At 38.1% G+C, this 20,530-nt stretch overlaps 1 protein-coding gene across 1 annotated transcript in view; it reads left to right on the top strand.

The window, feature by feature from the left end:
• The first annotated feature begins 638 nt into the window (after positions 1 to 638).
• LOC134663376 (uncharacterized) overlaps positions 639 to 20,530 on the top strand; it is a 31,799-nt gene continuing 11,907 nt past the window's right edge. The window contains exons 1-3 of the mRNA XM_063519738.1: positions 639 to 657; positions 986 to 1,148; positions 1,374 to 1,540. Coding sequence (XP_063375808.1) covers positions 639 to 657; positions 986 to 1,148; positions 1,374 to 1,540 — 349 coding nt within the window. The remainder of the gene's footprint in view (positions 658 to 985; positions 1,149 to 1,373; positions 1,541 to 20,530) is intronic.

Raw genomic sequence — 20,530 nt, 5'->3', positions numbered from 1 at the left:
ACATGATATCAACATGAAAGACTATGTAAACTTATGTGACGAAAACGGCAGTCAAACGGATACAAGGCGAAAAAGTCAAAGATACATGAAAATATACGGGTAGTAAAAATACACGACTCGTGTAAAACATACGCGTGATAATGATATAGGTACGTGTTGGTTATATTTTGGGTGTAGTTTACTTTTAGTTTTATCTATAAGTAAAACTTGGGTTTCGTGGATTTTTTATTTTATTTATTTCATTGCATGTTTGAGAAAAGCACTATACATACCTCGGCGGGAAATGGGGTTGCCCGCGCTCAGACCTATCCGGCCTCGCTTCGCTCGGCCGTCTATATGTCTTCGGCTGGCAACCCCTTTCGTCCCGGCCTCTGCACGGTGGTCTGGCCCTAGGCCATAATTCAAAATATGTTATGTGTTATTTTTAAGTGTCAAATGCATTAGTATTATTCACTAATAAATGTACTTTAAGGAGGTATAAATAGATCCTGGATAACTCATTATTTTCATTCTCTAATTAACGTCGAAAGTGAACTGAACTCCCGGTTGTACGCGCTCTCTTATCGGCAACTAATTAAGTGATCGGTCATTAGTGGTGAATTTCTGCTGAATTTGTGTATTTACTGATTATTATGAATATGGAGCTTCAAGAATCAGGTATGTAGTTTTGTTTATCACCCTAACTTTCACTCTTTTTAGAAAAACATAATAATAATAAAGGGTCTACGCCATGACAAATTGTAATGAGATTTGTTTTAAATGTTATTTCTTTACTTGGAGTTTTAGTTATTTTATTAATCCAACGTAATGACAAGATTTATACCAGTTTAAAGCTTATTTTTTTTAGATTTATAATCATGAAAGTCTTGCTGCGTAAACTTGCGTATTTAGTTTTTAAAAGCCTGCTACGCCTGCGTAGCCGGCTTCGTAGCAGTGCTACAAAAATAATACGTAACGAAATTCACTATTATTTTTTTATTTTCAGATGATAAGTACGTGGGATCCTTTACAAGAGGCTTCATATTTGAACTCTGGCTATCTTTCAGTGGTTCGGACAAAGATAAACGTCTTCAAATTATGCAACATGTGATAGAAATGATACCAGATGCTGAAAACGTGGACACCAACAATTTGGATAACATCATAAAGTATATTTGTGAACGAATTACAGTTATTTGGAAATCCGCTTCGCGAAATAAGTCTGCGGTTCTCAAGAAACATTCTGAGTGGCTTAATAAAAAGCAAAGTGTTAATATGCCAAAAATAAAATCGGGGGCCGATAAGTCCTCAACTGTTCAATTCGTTCAAGAATCATCATCGCCGGGAACCTCATCTGCAGTTGGACGACCTAAAAAAGAGTTTACTGCTTGTAGCAAGCGGTCAAAACGCAGAAGATTAGCAGCACTAGCTGATCTTGATGGATCAGCGGTCAGCGATTTAACGAAGGCATCAGACAACGAGACCAAAGAAATAAACCCTGACGACGTGCTTTCCCTTCTGACAGGCGCTAAGCTCACCAAGCATCAATATTTGTTATTGCGTGAGTTTATCAACTCGCGAAAAAATCCTGTTTTACCTTCATATGAAAAAGTTCTTAAAGCAAAGAAGAAATGTTATCCAGAAATCATCAGAGTTACGGAATCAGCAGGCGAAGTGGAATTGCAGAGTTTATTGAATCATACTGCATCTCGCATAGTAGAACTACAAAACGAAGTTTTAAGTACTATACCAGAGGAATCGATGGGTGATGTTACGTTAATAGGAAAGTGGGGTTTTGATGGAAGCACTGGCCATAGTGAATATAAGCAAAACTTCGCCAGTTCAGATGTGACCGGAGACGGAAGCCTATTCGTAACATCGTATGTACCTCTTCGATTGATTTCAACCACTTCATCATCGGATGACGCCGTGCTGCTTTGGAAAAACCCGCGCCCATCGTCGACTAGATACTGCCGGCCAATTCGATTTCAGTTTATTAAAGAAACTAAAGATTCGACTGTTAACGAACAAACATACTTTCAAGAAAAAATTGAGCAGCTTGTGCCTACGATAGTGAAGTACGGAGACGGCAAAGAAATAAACATAAATCACTGTTTGCAACTCACCATGCTTGATGGGAAAATATGTGCCGCACTCAGTGGCACTTCCAATGCAACGTGCACCCTTTGTAAAGCTGTGCCAACTCAAATGAGAGACGTTCCTTCTAGCATAGAAAGGCCTATTGATTTTAGTAAATTGGAATTTGGACTCTCGCCGTTGCATGCGTGGATTCGGTTTTATGAATATTTTATTCATTTATCGTACAAACTTGAAACAAAAAGATGGTACGCTACATCAGAGGAGGATAAAAAGCACATAGCTTTGAGAAAGAAAAAAATCCAGGATGAGTTTCGGCAGAAGTTGGGTCTAATTGTAGACAAACCACGAAGTGGAGGGAGTGGCACATCCAACGATGGAAATACTGCGAGGAAATTTTTTAAGCACTCTGATGTGTCTGCTGAAATCACAGGTATCCAGCAAAGCCTTATTGAACAGTGTGGAACTATTTTGGAGTGCATATCGTCTGGTTATACAATCAATGTAAGAAAATTTGAAGAATATGCCACAAAAACGGCTGGCCAACTCATGGATGCATATGGCTGGTATCCTTTGCCTTCATCAGTACACAAAGTGCTTATACATGGTGCCATCATTATAGAAAACGCTCGTTCCTATTGGAGAGCTGTCCGAAGAGGCAGCTGAGTCAACAAATAAAAATATAAAGATGTTCAGGCGAGACCATACCAGAAAAATGTCACGAACCCACACCAACGAAGACCTTATTCACAGGCTTCTTTTAAACTCGGATCCATTAATAACCTCCAAGAGGAAATTGCCGCGTAAAAAAAAAACTACACTTTCTTGTAACGTATTAAGCTTATTAACTAGTACTGAATAGAATTTAATGCTTCACTTATTGTTTTCGTTTGCTTTACTGTTATCTTTTCTATAGAAGTATACTCGATCTTTATGATTGATTTTTCCATTTAGTATTTAATTTTTTTTGCCCGCGGACAGCTAATCGGGGCAATTTTTAGGTTAGGTATTTATTTGTATTAGTTTAGTTATTTTGTTTTAGTGTTTCTTATGCATTTTTAGTATGTATTAATAGTTAAAACTAACAAAGACTTCAGGTTTTTTATGATGTGATTTTTAATGGAGAAAAGTTTAATATACTTATCATGTTATATACTGAAACAAGTGTTTTATTTTATTAAAAACAATATTCGTTACATCATATACTCATTCCCGAAAAAAAACTACGATAATTAACATTTTTTTTAATTATGGCCGCCTTTACAAGGCGCGCCGACCACCGTGCTCTGTAGTAATGTACCTACTATTCCGACCTTTACAGTCCAATATCAAATAATAATTTTCGTCGTAAGTCATCACGCCCCGCCCCTAAGATGGGTTAAGTCCACGGAGACCGCTCTGTCTGTCCGTCGTATCGATGTGATATCGATATGCAATCCACACGTCTGCGACCGTAGACACAGTCATGTATTTATCGCAGTAGCTCAACTAGGAAATATTAGTATCCTCACCACGAGTTGTACGCGGCCTTAAACGCTAGCGACTGCATCAATTTAATTAACGCAGTGCATTGCTTGCTATGTACCAATGTTCGAAACAGACGCATTGTGAATTAGTTTACTTTAGGTACGCAGTCGCTAGCGAGTATGTCAGTTTCCAGGTTTTTTTTAAGTATTGGTAGGACAAAACTACATCGCGTCGCGCTATCGAATGAAATTTAACTACAGTAGGGGGATATCGTTTAAAGAGTTTAAACCTAATCACTTACTATAAGCTCGCGAATCGTCTGAAATAATTAGGTATTTAGTGGTTCTTGATTTGTTGATTTACTGATCTGAATTATACTGTGGATATACCATGTCCAAGAAGGCTAGCCGTGCGTGCCGACAGATTCAGTAACCCAATACTGGACGTGAGCTATTAGACCAAGTGTTATGTTTGTTATTTATTGTACAGCCCTTGTATTTGATAAGTTACTCATGACATTTCCATTTAGGCACTTTGACGAATGTGTAGACTCCGTCTAAGTTAACTTAGCACCGACTTGAACAAAACAAAGTGAGGGAGTGTCATCGTAAACGTTTTTTTATAGGAAATTGATATTGTCATTGCAAATGTCATGAGAGTTAGCTTGGTTCGACTTCATGTTGTAATCTAAACATATTTCGAACCATTTTATGTTTTATGAATAGATATCTAAAATGGTAAGGCTTCCCGAGACGATGTCCAAACAATTGTGGAACAAATATGAGCGAGCGGGCAGAGGGGACACTAGGAAAGTTAGAGGTAACCGCCGTAAACCGTCGCAAACACACTAAAGCTATGTTCACACTACTGTTTACTAACGCTGGGCTGTTTAACGTTTACATTAACAGCCGCATTCGAACAATGAGATACGTCAAATACTAGATATTGAACCGATACCTATGGATTGGAAATGTCAGTGTCAAACAAGTGTCAAAAGTGACGTTTATGTTTGAAGAAACGTCAATTTTGACACTTGTTTGACACTAAGATGGTGACTGCAGCGGCGTTAATTGTAGCGTTAAGGTGACATCCGGATTGTGACCGCAATTAACAGCTTTACTATTGAAACACATTTGTTACAGTAGTTCTAGCACGGGAGCAGCGCGACGTATCTCGCCTGCGATATACACTCTCTAACCCACTCTAATTAATATAGTTAGAAAAATTCAACCCTAAATGGTTTCATTTAAAAATGCCAATAAAAGGTCAAACGTAAATCGACCTTATATGAAAAATAAAATCTTTCTTAAAGATTGTGTGATTGAAAAGTTGCAGAAAATTGCCACCATCAACATATTTATTCTAATTAAAAACAAATGACCATATGTGGCATATGTCAAGCTAGTATTTACGAGACACAAGACCTCTTTCTGACCTCTGACATATCGGGCGCTAAGCCAACCGATCGGTCAACCCCTATTGAATAAAACAACGCCGTCCCTTCCGGAGATGATATACTCGCGGTGCTAGTACATAAATATTTGCGAGGGCATTCTATCATGTTGTATCATGACAGCGTTTATCGCGTGATAAATGTGGGATAAATCATCAGCATGTATCACGGATTGTCAGAAATGGTGGATTTTATTCGGAGCGCATTTAGACGTGATATACTTAATTGTATTATGGAAAACCTTCGAAGGTAAAATTTTGACAAATGAGTTGTAGTTTGGTTTTCCGTTTTGGTTAATCTAGTTAAAATAAACTTATAAAAAACAATTATATTGGTCGTCAATTCATCATATACAGTACCTACCCATTCAACTTTTAAGAGTACGTAGGTACTAAGTACAGTAAAGTTAGTTTAGGTTGGATAATTAAGGTTAAATTTGTCAGAAATACTTACCTTTTCCTAACTTTAGTGTAAGGCCTAATAATTTAGCTAAGAAGAAGATAGGTACACCGCGAGATGCATCAGCGATGCTTATGCGAAAGCCAATCCTTTTGCCAACATAGTGAAAACATAAAAGTGAAAATTTAAAAGTACACGTCCCCACTCATAGAGCGCTTAGTTTTTTTGAAAAACGCAGCGCTTTAGCAGCTCAGTGTAAGCGCGGCCTTATTACCTGAACTATCAAATCTGAAAGTACAGCACGCCGCGCACCAGCGACTTTGCTCGCGCGTTTGTTGGCAAAGTGAATTATCTTTACGGTGCTGTTGTGGTTTCGCAGTTTCTTGGGAATGTTGTGTTGTTTGAATATTCATTTCTTAAACGGCTTATCTTCTTTAACGGCCTCCAAGCCTTGTCGGTAGTGACTCTGCAACAAATGGCGTACTAGGAGAGAGGCCTATGCTCATTGCTCATCATTGATGATGATGATGATGATATAAGGAAATTCGATTTTGGAAAACAAATTTATCCATTCAACGTCTGTACTCTGCAGTTAAACGATAAGACAACTGTGCCCCTAAATCAACATTCCAATATAGGTAAAGAAGCTAGGCAGGTATTCCACTCGTCCCAAATCTCAGCACCCATATATCAGCCCTTATGAAATTCCCAGCACACCTCACAACTCTCCCCTGTTCCCCTATCTACCGTATATTTCATAAATTCACCCATATAACTCCCAGGTTATGAAATCTCTGTCCTATTTATAAGGTTAACTTTATTAAATAGAAGGGAAGATAAATCCCTGGTTAATTCTTTCGAAAATTTATTGTTTTGTTTTTGCGGAGGTATCCCCAATTTGTTACTTCCTTGGCTTGACCTATTTTACCTGACCAAGTTAGAAACACGATGTTTGATACTCGCTATTAATTTTATTTGTAGCTGAAAGGAAGTAGGATCAAACGATGTCGTGATTTCGTGGTGATAATATTTTTCTATTGCTCTTTTAATATACGCTTATTAAACATTAAATAATTAAAAATGAGATCAAAAGCGAAAATTGTGTCAATTTTTTACTCATTATGGAATATTTAAATATAAACATTCTTGGAATAACTTTTAAAATCGGTATAATTATTCTACCATTACCTACTTTTATTTTATCTAAAAATATTTCCTACGTTGCTTACTTAACACAAAGATCTTCCTTCGCGTATACAAAAACGTAGGTACAAATTAGCAACACTCTTAAATGTTCATCGGTGGACACCTTATGCCTTTTGTAATAAGGTCCATCGATGGGCAGTTAACAGTGTGGACGATGGGTCAAAGAAACCCAGAACAAACCAAACCTGCCCACTTAAAGGACATAATTATTAATGAAGTGAAAATTGAATCCGACCCCAACTTCAAACGTCCTCATTTCTGTCCCGGCTCACAAAACGGTCATTCCCGGCGGGGCGGGAATTGAAATACTATACCATCTTGCTAATTACTAGTTTCTGAACGAAGTTTCGGCTTCGGTTTCGGCATAACATCATGTTCTGGCTGAATGTTCGGTTTTAGCTATAAAACTGCCGAACTTCGGTCGTGTCGCAACTTATATACTTACTATATTGTGATTTCAGATATCGTTCGGCTAGTTAACTATATCTAATTCGTCTTTATTCATTAGAATATGCGCGGTTTTCATACCACTTGTTACAACTTATAGGTGTGTTATTGTACAGTCACGCTCCGTGATTGTTGAGTAGTTATTTAGGGTTCTAGCTAAATTGGACATTTCATAGGGTATTAAACAACCAATTTAGTTAGCTAGTACCCTAAATGCTCAACAATGCCGGAGCGTGATGGTACATATAGGTATGTCAAAAAAGAAAGGCCACCGACTATTTTCCAAAGATTTTTATATGCGTACCTAATCCTATAAATAAATGTTTCGGTTTCGGCCGAGTGAAAACTATTCTTTGGTTTCGGTTTCGACGAAAGATCCGGTTCCGGTCGGACACTAATTACTACGTAATTTGTGTAAGTTTGCCAAGGGTATCATGGGATGATCCAATGAGCAATCTTAAAACTTCTAAACTGCGGACATCCTAGGGCCCGATTCGGATTTTGAAATAGACATCTATTAGACATGTTTTAGACATCACCAAGATACGATAACGATATGTTTAAGATCTAACCTGTCAAATTTGACATTTGCGCGATTCTGGAGATACTCTTGAACGATTTCCACAGGATATGACTTGGAGATCCAATTCACATCTAATAGATATCTTGCTCTATCTAACGTAAAAGTGACATTAGTTGCCCGAATTGCACTGCAAAAGAGAACTAGTTGATATCTGAAGTATAACGTATCTAGAATGGATCTAGTACGTGTCGTCTCTTGTGAATATCTTGAAGTTCGAATATGGCAGCTATACCCAATGTTTGGGACGGAGGTTGTGCCTTTTCCTTTCACAATATTTGCACGCTATTAGGGGGACAAACAGGAGTGTAGGTACTGGCGATACTCGAGTGTTTTTGTACGAAAGTCGAAGAAATATTTGAGTTACGAAATTTGATCCCTCTAAGACTGATTTTAAACTATTTACTTATACTAAAGTTCGTGTAATATATAAGAAAACACGACAATAACAGTGTCCTTGATAGAGTTGCATCAAACAAAGTCTGCAGCGGATTTGATAGCCCACGCAGTGTAAGTGTTATGTATACGTCACAATTTCATAGAAGTTTGACGTTTAAAATTAATGACACTTGCACTGCGTGGACTATCAAAATCGCTGCAGACTTTTTACGGTCTGACTATAGGATAATGTTTAAAAATGTTTTCTTTAATGCCTACTCAAACTTAAACCTAATTTAAGGAATATATAGTATATATTATAATGACAATAGCGATAAAAAGAATAAGAATATATTTATTGAGAATAACTAAGAATAAAATCAGGTACCTATAGTCTTTATGCTGGCCGTAATGTGCGGTTTTTAGACGCATCATAGAATTAGAGGGTTTCTAATATCTGAGTAGTCAAGCAAGTTCAGTTATGATTTTTTTTATATCACGTCGGAAGCAAACAAGCTTACGGTCCGCCTGATGGTAAGCAGTCATTGTAGCCTATGGACGTAATGGACGCCTGATACTACAGAGGTGTTACATGCCTGTTGCTGACCCTAAAACAGCTTTAATAACACAACAAAACATAAATATTATATGTATTTCTACAATAATTTATTTGTTACGAGGATTGGCTCGCTTGCGCGTTTATAAGGCCCGCTCTTTGGGGAAATACTGTGAGTGTATAACGGAGATTTAGAATCGCTGACTACTCTGGATAAGTGGATTAGGTCTAGATCTAGGTCTGGATGTATCACCTAACTTTGTATTGCTTTTTAATCGAGTGAGGGAGCTGGGGAAAAATATTGCAGATATTTTATGTTAAGAATGAAAACTTGTTGGAGCTATGGCGATATTACAGGTTTATCTTTAAGAGCCCTTCAACGTGCACACTAGCGCCACAGCTAAATAATCGTGATTATTTAAATTTAACGAAAGATATTGAAAAAAGGGGGGCGCTACGTACTGTATTGTGTATTTAAGTAGCTTTTGAATACATCACACTAGTTTTTGTGTTGCTGGTTTCGTCGATCTAGGAACTCAAAACAAAAACGACCGTTTTAACTTTGGACGCATAGATTGACGAATCCAGCAACATAAAAACTAGTCTGATGTATTCAAAAGGTACTTAAATACACAATACAGTACGTAGCGGCCCCCTTTTTTCAATATCTTTCGTTAAATTTAAATAATCACGATTATTTAGCTGTGGCGCTAGTGTGCACGTTGAAGGGCTCTTAATTCTAGTCTTTCAAGAATAAGATATCATGAATCATTTTGTACATTCATGGTACAACAGAGTAAACATTCCGTGTACCAATATTAAGACAATGTACCAATAATGCCCGCAGGCCTATCCAGTACGTTAGTGTTGTATAATATCCATTCGAATGTCTTAAGCTCACATGCATACTGGAGGCTGATTCTGTTTTCACAATTAGATAGTTTAAATTTTCATTTGATACGACCTTGAGTCTTAGAAATAAAAGTGGAAAATTTTACTGTCTCAGGCGAGGCTCAAACCCGCGACACTGGATCACTAGCTCATGCCCTGCCAACTACGAGTAATGGCTCCTCTACACGATGGGCCAACGCCGGCCACTCCAAGGGACGCAGCCATGCGGTAGAATGAGATAGCAATATCACTTGCTCCCTCTAACGCATAAATGCGTCCCTTGGAGTGGCCGGCGTTGGCTCATCGTGTAGAGGAGCCATAAGCTACTGAGACTACCCGCCCGAGAACTGAATATTTCTAACATATGAGCCTTAGGGAGGCTCTAGCGACATCTACCGTAAAAGGCATTGCGCTCGTAATTATTGATGCTCGTGAAATACCTAATGATAAAAGAAACAAAGGACACCAGTAGCCGTACCATGAGTCAATGACAGAGTCGAAACTGACATAAACGCTAACGACTACGTAATTTACTTTCTATGCATCTCGCTCGCCCTAATATGCGAGTACGAGCGAGATGCATAGAAAGTAAGTTACGTTCTCGATAGCGTTTATGCCAGTGCCAAACTGGTGGTTGCTACCTGGGAAAAAAATCATATATTTCGATTTCCTATCTCTAATGCACGCGCCACGCGCATAATTATATTGCTGTATTTTCTGTCCCATTCGCACAGTGGCATTGAGCGGGTAACATGGGCAGGACAGCATTAGAATTACGCGCGTGAGATAGAGAAAGGAAATGGAGGATCAATGTACGGAATTCTTCTTGCTTAGCATCCTTAGTTTATCTGTAACAGATTTTGAAAACAGAATCGGCCAGATCCTAACCACATATTAATTTAATAGTACGCATGCGAATAGCACACGTTCAATTCAATTTGCCGTCCATATACCGGGTGTGGCCTGTAAAATGAGCAAAAAATTAAACTGTAGGCTGTAGTCCTCATACTGACCAACATTTGTTCAGCGACTTTTAAAAATAACTTGAGGTTTGATTTTTAATACACTTTAAAGTTTATTCTAAGCCGCAATGTATTGCGAATTTTGTTATGTTTAAGGCGTGACATGCAACGTCAATCACAATGATATGGCGTGCCGATGGCGTCCATTGAAGATAATATTTATTTTGTATGAAAAATAGGGAGTCTAATTACTTCATAATTTTTAAAAGTTGTTGAACAGAAGTGTCACCGTTTGAGGAGTACAATCTATGTTTTAATTATTTGCTCGTATTACAGGCCTCACCCGGTATAACGTTGGTATAATTACTATGGGCTATAATTTATGCCACCTAACTGTGGAATACATGTAGTGGTTAAATAATTGCCACTTGTATATATATCGTGAGATAGCTTCTTATTGTATGAGTTCATTTAAAAGACGGCTTAAAGGAATTGTATATGTTAGGAGGTTCGAGAGTTTTGTATGATAATTTTGATATAAATTTTGTGACAGAACTATTATAAATTGACGAACGATGTTCTTTTATTTAAATGCAATATAAGGTTCTTTAAAAAAAGGAGTATTCAGGCAACGACACAAGCATATTGTAACACCCTTGAATTTGCAGGCATCAATACTCTACAGCGACTGTTTACTATCAGGCGGGCAGTGTGCTTATTTTTCACAGTCGTTTACACAACTAAGTACCTACTACTATTACTACCTACTACTGAATTCATATTTCAAGAAATAGGTATTACTTTAAACTTCAGTGATACATATCGCTTCAACTTTCTCGTAATCCCAAAATAAATATCAAGACAAAATACAGTCAAATCTTCTAAGACCATAAACATCATAAATAGCCCCCTTAATGTGTAAATCCCTCCCCCTCCCCCCATCGCTCATACACGAATCTCACAAGTTACGTTGTAAAAATGTAAAATGTGGGCGGCTTGTATTTTGTTTACGGCGTCTGACAGGGGTGTAAAAGTGAATTTGTTTAACGTACCAGTCGTTTGGATGGGATGCTTTATCTTACCAGTCGTTTGGGATAATGGGAGCGCGAATAAAGAAGATTGAATTTTTTAAAGTTTTTTTTTTAATCTTCGACAGCAAGTTGTTCTACCCTCACAAGAATTTATGTCGCCTTCGCCATATTGCGGATTTTCAGAGGTAAACACAGACAAAACATCCTCCAGACTGAGCATAGTCGCGCTACCCCCTCTGCCACGCATACGGTAATTTTACTCCATGTTCGAATCGAAAGTGTCTTTGTGTGACGTCCGTGTCTTTGAACGGACCAATCGCGGCACGGTAATTCGCTCACCTCGTCCCGCGCACCCCCGCATTTTAGGCATCATCGGTTGCATGAAATAATTGCTCTAAACTCGGTCTAGAGGATTCCTAGTCTATGGAGGTAAATATAATACTAAGGTGAGGTGGGGTAAGACTATCACCGGTGCAAGAGAAACAGTTGTATGGAATCCTCATACTTTTTGTCTTGCCTCGAGCAAAAGAGACTATATATTCATCTCACCCCACCTTACCTTCAATTTATTTTATATACAAATAGACGAGACTCTTTGACAACATACTAGTAGATTTATCGATGTTGCTGGTTAGATTTTTGACATTTGCGACAGCAATACAGTCGGCAGCAATGCTGCGCAGCATTACCGCATCAGTAATGCTGGTGAATTCTTAATCCCAACTATACACAAATAATAGTTTCACGACAAAAAACCTCCAATATCCATAACTTTTGGGAACGACACGAGATATTTCTTGTCTCTCAATCTGCGTTCGTTCTATTGAAATGGGAATATGTGGGACGTCGAAGAAATAAATTCAAGTCAATTTCTGGGAATTGCCCTTGAAGAAAAAATACTTATACCTGTTCAGTTACGTGATACGTAAAATATAACAAAGATTATACTGTTGGTAACATCACATAACATTGCAAAGGTAAGGAAGATACGTCCAAAACTGCTCAAAAAAGTCAAAAAGAAACTCGATATTGATAGTGGGGGTTTTGATTTCTATATCCCTTGTTACTTGCTTATGTTACATACAAAGTTTTAATTACACTTTCCAGGTGAAATATCCCTTGTTACTTGCTTATGTTACATACAAAGTTTTCATTACACTTTCCAGGTGAAGTTAATATTGGAAAAGACACAACACAACAACAACAAATGTTCAGTATAATACAATACAAACAGAAAAAGACTGTTCGTAATTTTTATAATTATTATTGTTATTTTTAAAATTTCACTTAGGCAGTTTTAGACCTGCTAGGTAGGTACCTACTGTACCTACTGTGTAAACTGCTGTCTATAAGGTTATAGACTAACATGTCTAACATACATACATTTAACACTAAACACTATTTAATTTATTAAAGAGATGGTCGGACCAGATCTCCGAACAGCTGGAGCTACCTGTTACCACCGCCTTCCATCAAGCATCAGACCGCAACAGTTGGAGGCAATTTATAAATCGCAAGTGGAGTCACGATCCTCAGCAATGGGGGAGCGATTAAGAAGAGAAGAAGAAGAGAGACTATTTAATTTAGGTGACAAAATGGCGTGGCTCTGTTGCACCCTCTGTATTTGTGTCAAATTCGTTAGTTTACCCCGAAACACGACATCCTTTGGCCAGATCGGTTTTGCCCCATTCCGTGTTGCCCCAGATTTCCCACAGAATCTCCGCTATTACATCCATCTCAAGTAGCTAGGGACCTACGTGTACACGTTTACGTACGTGTACGTACACGGACTTCCTCGTAATACTCGTATGGAGTTGCGGTCCGTAATCAGTTTATAAGCGCACCGTGCGGCCGCTGTATGCCACAGTAGAACTTTACGCAGAAGGGGAGGTAGACTTGTTTTATTATAGTATGCGATAAGATAATTATTAAGATAGATATATTTCCGGTATCCAATCTTCATTTTCCTTCAGAACTTTAATGATGTCCTCTAAGGTTTTGTTGTAGTCGATCAAATACTAAATCATACTAGAAGAAACTAAAGTTTTTTATTCGTTTTTTTATATTTATTTGTGTCATAATTTTTTAAACAGATATTTGACAAGTCTCACCATACAAAAAATGGAGTATATAAAAATACCTTTCCAATTACCATTGGAATCGGTTATTTTTATTTGTTCATAGGCCGGTGTCCATCTAAATCTGCCCATCCTCCATGGTTTTATATGTCTTCCTAAAATGTGTACATACTGTCATAACCTTCCCTGTGGCCACCAGTTATTTCCCTGGAACTTCGCACTACTTCGCTTAAAGTAATATTTGTTCTAGACTCCAACTTGTGAAATTCTTCGCAAATTGAACCAACGTACACGGCAGATTAAATATTGAACATACTTATTGCACTTATTGATAACTTTATTGCTTAGTTGAGCTGGGGGTAATTTCTTTTGGACGATAAGTTTCCCTTGCTACGAGTTTTGTAACTTCAGATCTTTAGAAACATTATTAATTTTTGTAATAAGCAGAGCCGGTTAGTTTAGAAATAATAATATTAATATCATTCATAATCATCATTTAAAAATTTATTCTACCGGCCAACACAAGGGAACAATTCAAAATTAGCATCAAATTACCACTTTTATGGATGGATAAAATGCAACTTTTACGGCTGGGGTGGTGAAAATAATGCCATACACTATTTACTGACGTTACTGTCTTTGAAACAAATAAGTTATCGCGGAAAAATATCAAACCATTGTCTCGAAAAGATGTTTACTCACTTACATATTTACGTACAAGCAGCAACACTCTTAACTGTCCATCAATAATGGACCTTATGTCTTTTGTAATACGGTTTAGATACCGATGGTCTGTTAACAGTGTGGGCGATATCATTGTTAGATACTCGTAATTCATAATTTTATGCCTCCCGTGTTGTGCTTTATAAATTTTCAATGTGATTGCGTATAACATAATTAAGTACCTACTTGGATAGCCGGCGTATTTTTTACCAAATTAATTGAAAATAAGTGGACGAAGTGAAAAAACATGCAAATAATGTCCCCAACTTGCCATAAAGATCGCAAACTTCTTAATTTCTCCCCAAATGGTGCTGTTTTCCCCAATATTTCACTTAATGCTATTTAAATTTTATTTTCTCGATTGTCAGTGAATACCTAGGGCAATAATAATTATAATTTTTCGATGATATTCTTACTGCATACCGAGCAAACAAAACAAACAAATATGTCTTTAGGAACTAACTAGGTAGCTAAATACAGTTAAGGGCCCGCCACATCTAGCGTCTTTCGAGCGTCGGCGTCTGTCGGCATCTGGTCAGCGCTATGGAAAATGATGTCGCTGCACAGTTGCGTCGACGTTGCGTCGAGCAGCGACCATAGAATTCTAGACGCCGACGCTCGAAAGACGCCAGATGTGGGGGGGCCCTAAGTGTTAAAATATTTGCACCCCTATGTACTTACCTACCTCAAAAATAAAAGAGCTATGTAAGTTTTATGCACGCATATTTTTGCTCTTGACTGAACCTACATATCTTATTTGTTTTTCTACTGCACATATAAAGTTAACAGAATTTGGTATTTAATACATTCACTACTAGCGATCCGTCAGGCGGTTTCTTGTTAATAGGTGGTTTTCGCTACAAACGGGAAAACCAAGTTATCGGCTACTCTCGGAACGCGTAGCCGTCATTACATCATGTTTTAGCCGAGACGATATTTATTTATTTATTTTATTTGTTAGCCAGTTGTGTCCCACTGGTGGGCAAATGCCTCCCTCTCTTTCTTCCACGCGTCTCGTTATGGCTCCTCTACACGATGGGCCAACGCCGGCCACTCCAAGGGACGCAGTCATGAGGTAGAATGAGATAGCAATATCACTTGCTCCCTTTAACGCATAAATGCGTTCCTTGGAGTGGCCGGCATTGGTCCATCGTGTAGAGGACCCATTATATATTATGGCAATATCAGGCCAATCTTTCCGAAAGACGTCAAGATCGTGCCGCCGTCTCCTTCGAGGTCTGCCGTGACGCCGCACTATGTTTGGATGAGACGATAGCTCGCCGTTATATATCATAAGCTGCAGTAATAACAGCAAGCATTTGGGGATGCGGCGTTATTATCGCACCGTAATTTATGCGCTCGTAAAATTTTTACGCCGACGCCGACAATCTAAACAATCGTACTTTTCAACATTTTCCCTTCACGGGTATTTGCTGTATGAAGCGTGTTGCAAATATATTTATGGTGTTATTTTCCCGCACTAGTGTGTAAAATAGCACTTTTAGTGCGATGTCAAAAGTTTAAAGGGTCATATGTACCTACTGTAAAACGTTGTACGATTCACGTGCGAATATGTAATTCGAAACTGGTGTCGACATAAAACACTCCCTTCGGCCCTGTTTTAATTTATGGCCACTCGTTTCGAATTTCCTCTTTTCCGCTCTTGTATCGTAAATAACTATTTCACCACACTTGTCGAAGGTTGCATTTGAACTAACGTGACATGGATGTGAATTCAACCATAAAATTAGCTTGTTAATATCTCGTCAAAGGTGCGCAGAGCGTAAATCCTAAATTTCAAACATTACAATGTTCGTCCGAAATTAGACAGACTTTTTACTAATTTTAATTTATTTTCCTCACAAGTGTGTGTATGATGAGATACTTACATTGTGTCTGTTACGGGCTGTACAGGAATTACGAACTCATGATAATTAAGCCCTCGCCTTTGGCTTCGGGCTTCAATTAACACTCGTTTGTAAATCCTTGTAATTAATTATTTATCTTTATATCTATCTATCTAACCGCCTTTGAAACTGTGTCGATTCTTAGGATCACGAGTAACCACTAAATTCGAGAGGAGGAGATTCGACTTTGTTAAACCCAAAAACGATCCTAAACACTTTCACGACATGTATTCGCCAGTCGATATAAATTCATCCTGCGGCGATAGAAATCTAATGAGAGCAATTCTACCGCTTTAATACACTTTATCAATGCCTCTTGCATTAGCCGCGCGTTAAAATACTCTTTAATGTCCACGATACGACAAAATACAGCTTGGCAAAAAAGAGTAGAAATTAAAAAGTGGCAACACTGTAGTGTCATCCCGTTTGTAACCGACTTCCAAATCCCAAAGGAGGAGGTTATCAATTCGGTTGTATGTTTTTTATTTTTTTTTATTTTTTTTATTTTTTATGTTTGTTACTCCATATCTCCGTCATTACTGGACCGATTTTGAAAATTATTTTTTTGATTGTATGTATATGCATACAGATTGGTCCCGTTTTTGTCAAAATCAAGTTCTGATGATGGAATCCATGAGGAATCGACGGAACTCCTCAAATCTTAAAGGCATACATATGGTGATTTTTGTGTTTTTATCAACAAATCAAGCATATACATTCAAAAACGTGACATTTGTATTGTATTGTAGTACGGGCGATTTTCCGCAACTCGACGTCTTGCGCCTATTTTGCGTGATATGGGGTGGGCTAGTCTTGCCAGCCCAGCTCCTCGAGGAATCCTATCAGACCTTTGATGTTGAGTAGGACCTCGGGGAGGTCTCTCGGGGATCCGAGATGTTTTGCCCTGTATGGGGCCAATCCGCTGCACTCCAGCACCACGTGACATTTGATGAAGTGGAACTGCTGATGATGATCAGAACGGAACTCTTCAACGACGCATAGTTCACCTTTGGCGATTTGTCCTCTTCGTTATGTTTGTTAAGCAAGTTTAGTTTTTAAGCCACATTTCTGTCAAGCTTGAGTTCTGATGATGGGATCCATGAGAAATCGAGGGAACTCCTCAAATTTTAAAGGCATGCGTATAGACATTTTTGTATTTTCATCAGAAAATCAAGCATTTTCGTTAAAAACTGTCGCATTTGATGAAGTGGAACTGCTGATGATGATCAGAACGGAACTCTTCAACGACGCATAGTTCACGTTTGGCGATTTGTCCTCTTCGTTATGTTTGTTAAGCAAGTTTAGTTTTTAAGCCACATTTCTGTCAAGCTCGAGTTCTGATGATGGGATCCATAAGGAATCGAGGGAACTCCTCAAATCTTAAAGGCATACGTATAGATTTTTTTGTATTTTCATCATAAAATCAAGCATTTACATTAAAAACTGTCGCATTTGATGAAGTGGAACTGCTGATGATGATCAGAACAGAACTCTTCAACGACGCATAGTACATGTTTGGTGATTTCGAATTTCGATTTTGACTTGGACTGGGACCCGGACTCATACCCGGATCCGGTTCGGACCCAGACTCGGACTCGGACTCGGAACCGGACTCGGACCCAGACTCGGATCCGGATTCGGACCCGGACTCGGACCCAGACTCGGACCCGGACCCGGACCCGGACTCGGACCGGGACTCGGACCCGGACTCTGACTCAGAGACCCGGACCTTGACCCGGCGGAAAACCACTATGATACCTAAACTAAATAAACCACTATGATTACCTACCATAAAATGTGGGTATGATGATGCCAAACCCCTCCCGCTCAAACTCCCGTACACCGCACCGCATGTGCCGTTAAGTGGGTTAGGTTAGGTTTGAACTGCGATCCTCACAGAACCGAACAAAAGTGGGTTAGGTTTGGTTAGAACTGCGAGTCTTACAGAAACGAAATTCTACTAGAAAAGTGGGTTTGATTAGGTTCGAACTGCGATCCTCACAGAACCGAACTGCTATCAGAGAAGTGGGTTAGGTTAGGCTAGAACTACGACCCTTACGGAAACGAAATGCTACTAGAAAGTACTGGTTTTACCTCCTTTTCTACATAGTGCACCATCTACCATAATCTTTCACCGGGCCCCATAGAAGTCGGTTTTTTTTTCTTAAAAATTATCTTATATATATTGGTTTGAAAAGGATGGCACTACAGTGTTGCCACTTTTTAATTTCTACTCTTTTTTGCCAAGCTGTAACAACTTTTTTAGATTTTTAATACAAGATTTTTGAAGTTAACTATCCAAAGTCAGTGTTGGGTGAGTTCGATAGGTAATCAGAGTTAGACCAAGAAAAGTCTGATAGCACTCGCAGTGCAAGTGTTATTTTAAACATCAAACTTCTATGAAATTATTACGACGTATAAACAACACTTTTACTGGTTCGTAAGGTCCACCTGCTCACTGAGCCGCTAGTATTAAAGTGATTGTTCACATATCGTGACGTATCAGTGTGTCGTGTCGTGAGGTGCAAACGCCATCTTGGCCTATAAACGTCCATTGTAAGCCTCGCTCGTAGTGATTCCATCTAACGGCTAGGGATGAGCCAACCCTTTAAAAATATAAAGTACCTAAAGTAATGTAGAATAGAGTTAGACTAAGATAAGTCTGGTTGATAGCGCACGCAGTGTAAGTGTTATTTTAAACGTAAAACTTCTATAAAATTATGACTTATAAATAACACTTGCACTGCGTTTGCTATCATAATCGTTGCAGACTTTTTTTGATCTTGCTCTATTATTTATTGCACCCCAAAAATAAAACAAATTTAAAAACATATTACTACTACTACTACATACTCTAGATTACTAGATTAATATACCTATGATGTTTATTGTTTAATCGTATTGAATTTCTGGCATCGTGGGCATCGTGAGTTCCGCCAGTTCCATCTTCAGTTTATTTCATATAATGTTTGAAATGCAACGCGTATCAAGACGGCATACAAGTTTTCATTAATTCACGGTTTTCAGAATTTGCTTATTTTCACAATAAAATAACGAATGGATTATTTGCAGTCAGAATTACAAGCAAAGCACTGATAAAAAGTGCCTTAGTTTAAAAAAATCTAAGTACCGGTTAAAAAGTGCCGTAATAGTGAAGCTAAGGCGCTTACGGGTTTTAAAGGTGTTAAGGGATGAGAGTTTTAATAAACTTTGTCGCTACCCCGACGTGTCCCATCCCTCGCCACGTTTTATTGGGTAGCGGTTGAAAAGTGCCGTAATAGTGAAGCTACGGCACTTGCAGGGTTTTGAATGTGTTAACGGCTGTGGATTTTTATGGCATATGCTATCATAGCCTCGTAGGTCATCAAAATGTGATGCTCTTCAGACACTTATTGGGATGGGTAAAATCTGTGGTTAGTACCGCAACGTTATAGTTGGCGAAATATATTTTGCACCGATTTGTCACACGTATTGTTAATGTATGTATAAGAATTTAGCAGAAATAATAAATATAAAAAGAAAACTTTTTATTCGTAAACAAAGACAAACAAAAAAACACCTACATGTAAAAAAACGTAGTGCGAGTAGGTACAAAAAAAAAAATGTCACGAAATGACCTCACCTTAGCATGCTGCTGGGGAGTTCCAGCGCTGATCTTCCGATGAGGCCATCTAATGAGAAGAATCGTGACAGATAGGAAGCTACTTCAGTTTTATTCACTTTTACTGATCTGATTGTGATGTCTCCGTAAAATGATGTGATCATTAATAAGGCTAATAAGAATATGACTAACAGAAATTTGAATTTTTACTAATTTTATAGAAACACATTGTTTCGATTTGGAGGTTTTTTTTACCTTAAGCTTTATTATTTTTTAAGAAGCGATTCATACTCCATATAAGTATGTATTTAAATAGGATTGGTTGTCAATTTTTTTAGATGATTTTTTTAGATGTTCAGTTTACGTAACCTATAAAGTAATTTAGTAAAAAATTTGCTTATAGAAATTTCCTTAGCAATAAAAACCATACTCTGTTATAAGATAATTAATACGAGTCATCCACTAAAGTTAAAAATATCTCAAATAACAGTCAACCGTTTATTTCACCAATGAACATTTAAATAAATTCCACAAACAATAATTCACTCCCATGTATTTTAAAGTTAATTTACAAACAAAGCCGTCTGTATTAACATTAATTCGCCGCCGGGCTCAGCCCACCCAACCGTTATTTGGTTTAAAAATATTTTGCACTCAATAAAACTTCCGATATGCCGATTCAGACTTTAAAAATCTTAGATTAATTTTACATCCACCCACCGTGCATCCCGAATGGAAATATCTCATCTCGTTACAAATACTCTGATTGAAACCT

This window comes from Cydia fagiglandana, chromosome 4, assembly GCF_963556715.1.
Source record: "Cydia fagiglandana chromosome 4, ilCydFagi1.1, whole genome shotgun sequence".
NCBI classification, from domain to species: Eukaryota; Metazoa; Arthropoda; class Insecta; order Lepidoptera; family Tortricidae; genus Cydia; species Cydia fagiglandana.
Note: the sequence above shows the minus strand (reverse complement) of the source record. Positions and strands in the feature narration are given on the sequence as shown.